At 50.7% G+C, this 9278-nt stretch overlaps 3 protein-coding genes across 3 annotated transcripts; all 3 read left to right on the top strand.

The window, feature by feature from the left end:
- Positions 1 to 97: 97 nt before the first annotated feature.
- On the top strand, positions 98 to 2017 carry EPUS_02449 (uncharacterized protein; the record flags this gene model as incomplete). The annotated part of the gene is made up of 4 exons (XM_007805354.1): positions 98 to 100; positions 160 to 219; positions 266 to 353; positions 402 to 2017. The coding sequence occupies 4 exons, from the start codon at positions 98 to 100 to the stop codon at positions 2015 to 2017; spliced, it is 1767 nt and encodes a 588-aa protein (XP_007803545.1).
- Positions 2018 to 4496: 2479 nt separating this feature from the next.
- EPUS_02450 (uncharacterized protein) lies at positions 4497 to 6298 on the top strand (the record flags this gene model as incomplete). Its single annotated transcript, XM_007805355.1, has 5 exons — positions 4497 to 4762; positions 4822 to 5049; positions 5099 to 5135; positions 5187 to 6175; positions 6238 to 6298. The coding sequence occupies 5 exons, from the start codon at positions 4497 to 4499 to the stop codon at positions 6296 to 6298; spliced, it is 1581 nt and encodes a 526-aa protein (XP_007803546.1).
- Positions 6299 to 7183: 885 nt separating this feature from the next.
- EPUS_02451 (uncharacterized protein) lies at positions 7184 to 8409 on the top strand (the record flags this gene model as incomplete). Its single annotated transcript, XM_007805356.1, has 3 exons — positions 7184 to 7234; positions 7345 to 7439; positions 7542 to 8409. 3 exons carry the CDS (start codon positions 7184 to 7186, stop codon positions 8407 to 8409), a joined length of 1014 nt encoding a protein of 337 aa, XP_007803547.1.
- Between the last annotated feature and the right edge of the window lie 869 nt (positions 8410 to 9278).

Raw genomic sequence — 9278 nt, forward strand, 5'->3', positions numbered from 1 at the left:
TGCACTTCACAACTCTATCCTCAGCCCACCGTCTACGTCAAGCGATGCGAGCATAATCTACGGTGCCCATCTCATAACACAACCAGGATTTGTCACAATGGTAGGCCTATCCCACGTCTTCCAATAGCATCTAGCACTGATAGTTTTGACAATCTCAAGGTTTATGACTGGCAGGACTATCGCGATGTCTGTTACCAGATGTACATCAAGGAGCGAAAGGTAAGCCAAAAAGTATACATGTTGGTGTTGGTCTCACTAGTTGCAGGCTCTGGAAGAGATCATGCAATACATGCGAGAGGCGTATTCATTTGCTCCCTCGAAACGAGCTTTCCAGACTCAATTCAGACGCTGGGGTTTGCGCAAACTCTGTCTCTCCTGAGGTCTGTATTAATGTGCTGCAGGCTTCCCAAGCAAGCAGAACCCAGCGCATCGCAACATTGATCTTGTGGCCAGGGTGAAGGAATTATGGGAGAAGAATACGACGCAACGAGATATGCTGAGGATACTTAATGAAGAAGGCTATGAGATCAAAGAGCGCGAGTTGATGCGAGTTCGGGCCAAAAATCGATGGCTATTGCGAGTTGCAAACGGCATGAAAGCAGCAGGCACAATAGAAGCTCCTGGTGCAACACAGGCTATTTCCGAAACTGCCCCAGACATCTCACTATCTCAGGATCAGGTAGCTCTTGCCACCGAACCGGCTGCCATGGTTCCAGCACTGTCATCACAGGTTCTGGCGAAGAGGAAGGAAAGATTCGACAAATTGCAAGCCGAGAGTGATCAAAGATGGCAGGAGAAGAAGAGACGACGTCGCACTCGGGGTTGGGCCGGAATGCCCGCTGACCCCCCGGGCCCTCCTCGATTTCCGTCAGAAACCACATTGGACGAGAGTAAAGTGTTTCTCAGCCTTGACAACGCCATGTACCGGAGGGTTCGAGACCACTTTCAACGAATCTGCAATGATTCCGAGATCATTAAGAAGACCATAGCTGGGCCTGATAAGTGGCAGCAGGCAAAAGATCGATTGATCCAGGAGAATGCGCACCTCCAAAAGGTCTTCTGGACTGAAAATACCCAACTAGATGCGAAAGCGCTTGCTTTGGATGTCATCTGCACAGACGTCACCAAACGGATGCGTACGATGGAGCGTCGTATGACTATTGCTGAAGCAAAGAATGCCCTAGGCATCAACCCTGAACAAAGTCGGCAGGTCCGGAATGCTTTCTACAGCAGGCTCAAGGCAGATCATTTCACAAGCAAACTAGAGGCTGGTGATGAGCATTGGAACGAGCTGAAAGAGGAATGGATGCAAGGTCAACCACTCCTGTTAGGAATCTTAGCTCCTGGTGACGCCGATCCTGATCACCCCAATAAAGTGAAAGCAGTGGAGGTACTTTGTCGAGACGTTATGAAACGCTTGAGGGATGACCAGACAAAACGAGATCCTACCAAGAAAGATCGTGACCAGCTCGCGTTGTCAACCGAACATCCTTCTGCCAAGAAGACAACCAATAAAGCATCAGCCAAACGGAGCAATAGTCTTGGTAATGGGATTAGTGCCCTCGCCTCCAGAGCCCTGGCAAGCACTCCCATTACTGCCTCCAGCATCAGCGATACGCAGATTGATCCGTCTCTATTGCAAGCAGCTAACGATCCATCGTTTGCTGCTAACCAGCAACGTTCTCCCGCTACGTTATCCAATTATATCCCAACAATACAAACTACCAGTGCAGAGGCTCCAGTTGCGGTCTATTTACGGCCTCACCCAAGATCTCAGGTATACCAAACATCAAAGGTGTGGTTGGGTGCGCTAAGCTCGCGGACCGTGGCAGAGCTTCGATCATTATTGGCGTCCAAGTGGCCTAATGCCTCTATAGTGCGGGTCGATGGGATTGAGAAAGGTGCTGGAGGCCAGGAAATATCCTATTTGATTGAGGAGGACGACGAGCTTGATGCCTATTTAACCCATGTTCAGGACCGAAAAGCAACATTTGTGGCCCTTATGAATCAGTTATGACGGTAATAAATTATAAGGAATAATTTGTGCACGGGGGTTTCGGAAGCTGGGGGGCAACAAGGGGGCTGGGAACTTCTCTATCCTCCTTTTCACGGTAAATTCATCTCCGCTATCCATCTAGTGCCCTAGGCGCATTTAACGACGGCCACATAATCTTCTAGCATATCTAAACACAGCGTCATCTACCCCGACTTTGGTTACTTTGCATATGCAGGCCCCTTATAGTGGGCCTCCGGTCTATCTATAGAATTAGAGTGCTCCTGTCAGACCCACCCATGAAGGCTACCAAACAGAACCTAATTTAGGCTAGTCCCTAGCGCTGGACTTCACACTCTCACACTCTTAATTCATTCGCCAAATAGCCGAATGTCCCATGCGATGATGTGGTCGGACGTGCATCGACCTGCCCAGAGCCTCAAAGGACTAGTTACCGAGAACACAGTTGTGTATGTGGGGACTTAGTGATAAATTACGTACTATAGTAGACAGGCCTCTAAAACAAAGCTTCCCGTAAGTGTTTGTCGACTCCTGTCACCCAAGTCCTTCCCCGTCCTACCTCAAGGCGGACTGCTGACATCCGAGTTGAACGCAGGAAAAATAAGAACTGGCAGCTGATATGCTGATTATTAAGCTCCTCATATTGAGCATCCCGGCACATCCCGCGTTTGCAAACCTTGGTTACCGGGGCGCACCAACCTATGTTAGACCAGCCACATTCCGGGGGGAGGGCCCTGAGAGAAGAAATCTAAATCTCACAGCCTTGAATTTCGCGCCGATGTTGAGATGGGTAAAAATATGCTGGGTAAGTTTGTACATGCTTGTTACCGCTTCCTCTTGAGGGGCGGGGTCACATGGCTTTCGTCCATGCTTTTGACCCGGCATGACGGACGTGGTGCAGTCGGATGCGGCTGGGTCTAATATCAGCAACGTTACAGGTCTCCTCCAAGCACTCTTACAATAGCAATTCCTCCGAGTTGGCGTTGGATTTCGCTGGGCTTAGGCTGCAATTCCCGTCACAAGCTCCACAACTAAAAGTACGTAGTACTGTACTTAGCAAGGTTGGTAGGCAGTAGGTGGAAGGAGTGTCGTTAAGGTTGTTCCAACCCCTCAATTGCCATAACTCATAAGTACTACCATGGTATCATCGAATGTGATCCAATGCGATCGGTGATGGGGTATCTGACCACTAACAAAGAGAGTTAGGTTCCATCAAAGAGTCGCCCCACATCCATGCGCACACGCTACCTAGAATGTGAGCGGCATGTAATTGGATCTAAAGTACGCCCTGAGGTCTGAACCGAAGCTGGTGTGCAGGAGGCCCACCTCTCACCCCATGTTAGCCTCGCAGATCAATACCCTGCCTAGTAGTAAGTACAGTTAATTGGAAACCTCAGAATGCCCCAATACACGTAGAGTATGGGAGAGCAGATATTCACTCCGCGCTGCACTAAACCGGATCAACAAGCTGTTCACACGAGTGCGCAAGGCTCACTTGGTCCTGAATCCTATCGCCTGGCGCCTTTCCATAGTACCTTCGGCCCAGCTAGTAGTACCAACCACCAATGCCAGCACCAGTGCCACTCTGGTCACTTCTCATCCCGCCTCGACCCTTCAAACTGTCCTATGACAGAAAGGGCTATGTCATGGCTACTACTGTAACTGCTGGCCGCCTGGTTTCGACTCCTACTAATCCGACGCCACGTCCCATCAGCTCTGGGCCGGTGGTCGGTCCTCACCTGTCACTTTCAGCAACATTACCACTCACTTGGCATACGGCTAAAAGCAGACCGTTCCCCTTCCCCCCCGGCTCGTGGAAGCTGAATTTGACCTATTCTATTCTGGGTTCAACCTCAAGAAGACCTATGGGGTTCTTCACCGACAATGCCCGTCGACTCTGACTACGCATCTGACCATTTGACTCACTGCACACTGCATGCATTTGTCTGTCCTGTGGCAACAGGATACGCCAGTCCGTTGTGCTTGGTCATAAAGACTGTTTCCTCGTCAATCTGCGCTAATTTTGCTCCACCTTTTCAGTTGTTGACATCCTTTTGAAAACACTCACCGTCGCTAGACGGTTGCTGGAGTTGGTATCGATTGTCGACTCTTAGAGCCGCACATTTTATTCACCACCTTATAGATTATCCATCCCACTGAAGGGTTCAGGAAGTGGTATTGCCGCTGTACTGTATCTCACCTACGCAGCTGCTGTCGATAACTGAAGCAGTCCTGCTCTGGACTACCTGGTATTTGTCTCTGTTATCCAGCCTCTCGAGCTCGTGGAATGGCAGGTCCAGGTGGAGGCCCCCCCCGCAAAAGCCATACCAAGTCTCGAAAGGGTTGTAAAACTTGTAAAAGGAGACATATTCGATGTGATGAGACTTTTCCGCAATGGTACGCCAAATCCGCTCTCAGGATGAGCGAGGTGCTAATATGTACCAGTCGAAACTGTACAAAACACAACTGCCGTTGCGACTACATGGATCAACCTCCTGTTGTCGAAGAGTCTGCGCGAAGCCCCCTGTCACCAGATCTTCAGATGACGCCGGAGGTAGAACGAGAGCTGGAGCTTTGGCGGATGACAGGAGAGCCGCCGTTCCCTGAACTTCGCATGACTTCCAAATCATATTGGCACCGGTTCTCTAGCATTGACCTTCGCTTGATACACCACATTGCCGGCTTGTCCATCGATATGCATCAACGCGGCTACAGCGGCTGTACTGTTTGGGCTCAAAAGATGCCAGCGTGCGTACCTGTTCCGGGATCAAGAGCTTTTATTGCTAATGTGCTGATCATGCATGCAGATTTTTGGCCATTGCTCTGTCAAACGACTTTGTGCTGAGCGCTGTTCTCGCTCTGTCAGCATCACATCTTGCATGGCAGACCAAAAACACAGAAACAGAACATCTCGCATACCAACATCGAGGCGTTGCTCTGAAAGGCTTGCACGAAGCTATTGGAGCATTTGCTAGGGACAACTCTGAAGCAATCCTGGCTGCGTCAATGCTCCTGTCATGGCAAGCGATTGAATGGTAAAGAATGCTTAATGATGTAGCGTAACCCCATGGCTAACTGATTTAGGCGGAGTTGGGCTTCCTTACAGCAAGGCGTCTCTACAGTGAGCCCTTTCTAGGCTTCTCCTACGACGGTGCATTGCTTACATTGCTAGGTTTTGAACGCCATGAGACCCTGGATTCACGAATCCGAGATTGCCAATTATATAGAGTCTCAACGATCCGTTGCTGGAGCCCGGACGCCGGTAACTCCCAGTTTCCCTCAGACACAACCAAGAACAGAAGATCTTGCACGCCTGGATCAAGCAACTGCAGCACTGCACGATCTACGAGCACGATTAGCAAACAACGCTGAGCTGTCGGACTTGACATCTCGGCTGCTCCTTTTCTTGCAAGACTTGCGTCGTGATTTTCCATTACAAGCTCCAGAAGAAGCATTCGAACGCCTCCAAGAACTTCGGCAGTGGCTTTTCTGGCTGCCACCAGCACTCTTTAGACCGGGAGAGTCCGATCTGGGAGCGATGGCAGTACTTTCCCACTTCTTTGGCGTGGCGCTGGCCCTAGATCCTCTGTTTCCAGAAATTGGAGGTTCTTATTTAGGCTCTATGTCTGTCATGCCAATCGAGGATATGCAGCGTGTCTTATTGGCAAGACGAGCTGCACATCCACAAGAGACTGGTGTTATTACCGCACTAAGTCTTATGGATGTGCCGTTGCGAACGGTCTCGAGCTACAAAGCAAAGCAACATTTCCTCGCTCAACGCCCTCAATCTTATCAAGCCTCTCCGCATAGCCCTTACCCTGCATCAGTCTCACAGACTGCATCTTCTCCAGAAGCCATGCCTCGTTCGGTTTACGCTCATTCTCCAATGCAAAGCCCGGGCAATCACCCGTCTCAGGGCTCACCTTATATCACTTCTGGGTCAGGCAGTTCTGGAGCACGACGGTCATCTGGCTATTTTGACGCCGTGCCGAGAGCGTCATCACAGCCATATGAGGATAACAATTATATGTACAACTATAGTGGGCCGCCTCTCGGGTCGAGTGCTGGCTACTCTTCGGGTCAACAGAGAATGGAGAGCCACCGACCTCCTAGCAGTGGATATGAAACATCGTCTTTTCAGGCCTATGGCATCGAGACCGGGTTCGTGAGTCCTACTGAGTTGTGGGCATGACGAACGTTCGACTGAGATTTCTTGCTACCAGGGATACATCAGGACCGCGGGCTGAGACTGAGCTCAAGGGCAAGGGCAAACAGCGGGAATGAGGGCAGTGTTTTCCAGGTTCAGAGAAGGTTTCATTATGTGACATTATTTACTGATCTAGGGTCAAGCATGTGGAACGGTACCCTTAATCAACAAGCGAGCATGGGTGTGCGTTGTGAGTGTATTTGTCCATCATGCCTTTGGTATGCCAAGGGCAGAGTGGCAAGAGTATGTTTTGACTCCTTTCCTCTTTGCAAAGGCAAGCTATGCCACACTGATGGTCAAGGCCTTACGGCGTTGCGGAGACGGCTACCGGGGTGGTTTTGATTATCTGCTCATCTTCATCACTGTTTCGAGATACCAATTTGCAAGGGTTCGAAGGCGAATGGCGGTGAGCGAGCAATTTTTCCCAGGGGAGGGCGGAGCACTGCCTCAAGCGTGCTGTGCGATATGAGCATCATGATGTTGCTATGAGTAATTATTTCCTTGGCGACTCTTTGACAGACTCGAGGACGGGAAAAGGATCATGTAGCGCTGCTTTAACTCATCTGTACAATGATATGCATACGAATCTCATCATTCTTCTCGCCTCTCAGTTCTGGAGTCAGTGTCGTATTCGGGTAGCAGGCAGGCGAACCACGGTACTACGTAGCCAGCCGACGGCGATGAGGTGCTATGGTAAAGGGTCTGAGCCTCAACTCTGGCGTTGGAATCCGTAGCCTAAGATGTCTCGTGGCGGTCAGGGGACACAGATGGGTATCATATTAATAGAAATGATCTGCAGCACGCGGCCTCTTGCCAGACCGCTGGTAACCATTTTCTGCTTTTGGCTACGCGAATATTTTCACCTTCCCACCACGGCACTAGTCAAACATCACTAAACACTATTATTCACCACCCAAGGAACGTTTCATTCTGCCTTCGCTATCTTTACCTACCCAAGTACCATGTCCGAGGATGCCTCGGCTGGCGGATGGAGCACTATCGAGTCGGACGAGGTAAGCCCAACCTTCCTCTGGCTGCCAGTCCAAGACTTCCTACACGGAAGCAGAAAGCCATTTCGCTCTTCGTCCCGCTGAAGTTCTAATTTTGGCGCAACCGTGAACAGGGTGTTTTTACCTTCCTCATCGAGCAGCTAGGCGTCAAGGATATCCAATTCGAAGAGTTGGTTCAGCTGGACTCAGATAGTATTCGAGCACTGAGGTAACGTGATCGTGTGTGTCTCTCCACCTAGCTTGCTGTCGCCCAGCGATTGTGTCGAGTCGAGATCCCCGAGTCGCTGACGTTGACCTTGTACTACAACAGTCCAGTCTACGGCGTCATCTTCCTCTTCAAATACATTGGTTCCTCGACTACCTCGACCTCCAACCCACAAGATGGCACGTTTGATCCTGCCGCTGTCGACTCCGACGCCGGCTTCTTCTTCGCCGCACAAACCATTCAGAACGCTTGCGGCACCCAAGCCATCCTTTCCATAATCCTCAACAACGACCCCTCCAACCCCTCCCTTCAGCCTTCCTCGACCATTGACATCGGCCAGGAACTCCGCTCCTTCAAAGACTTTACTACGGGCTTCCCCTCCGATCTTTTAGGCGAAGCCCTCTCCAATTCTAGTCTGATCCGCGAAACGCACAACAGCTTCGCACGCAGCAGCCCCTTCGCCAATGAGACCCAACAAGACCCCGCTGCGCGGACGGAGGATGTGTTCCATTTCATTGGCTACACGGTTCGGAATAACATCCTCTACGAACTCGACGGTCTACAGCCATACCCAATCTCTCATGGTCCATGCACTACAGACGAATTCGCAGATAAGATCATCCCTGTGCTGCTGAAACGAATTAGTCGTTACCCGCCCGAAGAGGTGCGGTTTAATCTGATGGCAGTGTGTAGGGATCTAAGGATCAAAGCGCAAGAGATTGGAGATGTGGAAGCTCTGGCAAGGCAAAAAAGAAAGAGGACGGCGTGGGAGTGGGAAAATGCGTTGAGGAGGCATAATTTTGTGGGGTTTATTGGGGAGATATTGAAAGGGGTGGTGGAGCTGAAGCTGGAAAATGGTGGAGAGGCGGAGTACCAGCGATGGGTCGAGGAGGGGAAGAAGACGACGGAGAAGAGGATGACCGAGAACCAGGCGAGGAGAAAGGGAGAAGCTGGAGAGGAAATGCAAGAGTGACGCATTCCGAGGTAGTGAAACGCTGTGGTAGGGAGACGAACTATTGCTCTCACCGACTGCCATCTAGCCTGATTTGTCGATCGTACATACCGCCTAGGCCTCCCTTGCCGCACGCAACAGAGTCACCTTTCTAAATATGACCGTTATCATGCCTTCCAATCGGACCTCCTACGATGGCAATCCTTGCTAACCAGGCTACGTCTCTTAACCATCAGCCGCTAAGAAGCCGACTTATTCCCGCCGTCTACCATGGTTCGGAGGCATCCCCTAGCGAATCCTCCAAGAGTCCGGAACATTAATCTATCCGTTCTGGACATTTCTAACATCAGGGTTAGCTACAACCGGGAAAGCGGTCCCGCCCCTTAGAAGGCTCAGTCATGCTCGTCTGTCAGATCTTCATTTGGCCTAGATGAGGTTCTCCACCAGCAGGAAAGCTGTCCGAGAACTGTTGCGGAGCAAGAAAGAGCCGTAGAGACGGAATGGGCTTGGAAGCTAGCAAGTGAGTTCTCCCATCTACCTGCCTCAGATGGCTTACACAGGCTCCAGACGATATTGTGCTGACTGATGCGACTGTCCTCCCTCCAGGTAGAAACAGGGAAACAGTAGGCGTGGAAAGCTCACTTCTTTCCCGTATTCCCTCCGTGCTGTTTCACAATGCCTGTGAATCCCGTCTGTTCTCCTTAGCAGCAAAATGTTTTGCCTAGATGACCGATGAGTCATGGGATGCGAGTTTATTGATGGCCTTTTGTATGTACCATATCACCGGGTTAGTCCTCGATTATGGAGGTGTGCCAGAATGTAGGTGTCGACCACCACGGCAACCTCGTTACTACGATGGACTATCCCCTCCGTGACCAGACAGGGGTGTA

Source organism: Endocarpon pusillum (assembly GCF_000464535.1).
Source record: "Endocarpon pusillum Z07020 unplaced genomic scaffold scaffold4192, whole genome shotgun sequence".
In the NCBI taxonomy this organism is placed as follows: domain Eukaryota; kingdom Fungi; phylum Ascomycota; class Eurotiomycetes; order Verrucariales; family Verrucariaceae; genus Endocarpon; species Endocarpon pusillum.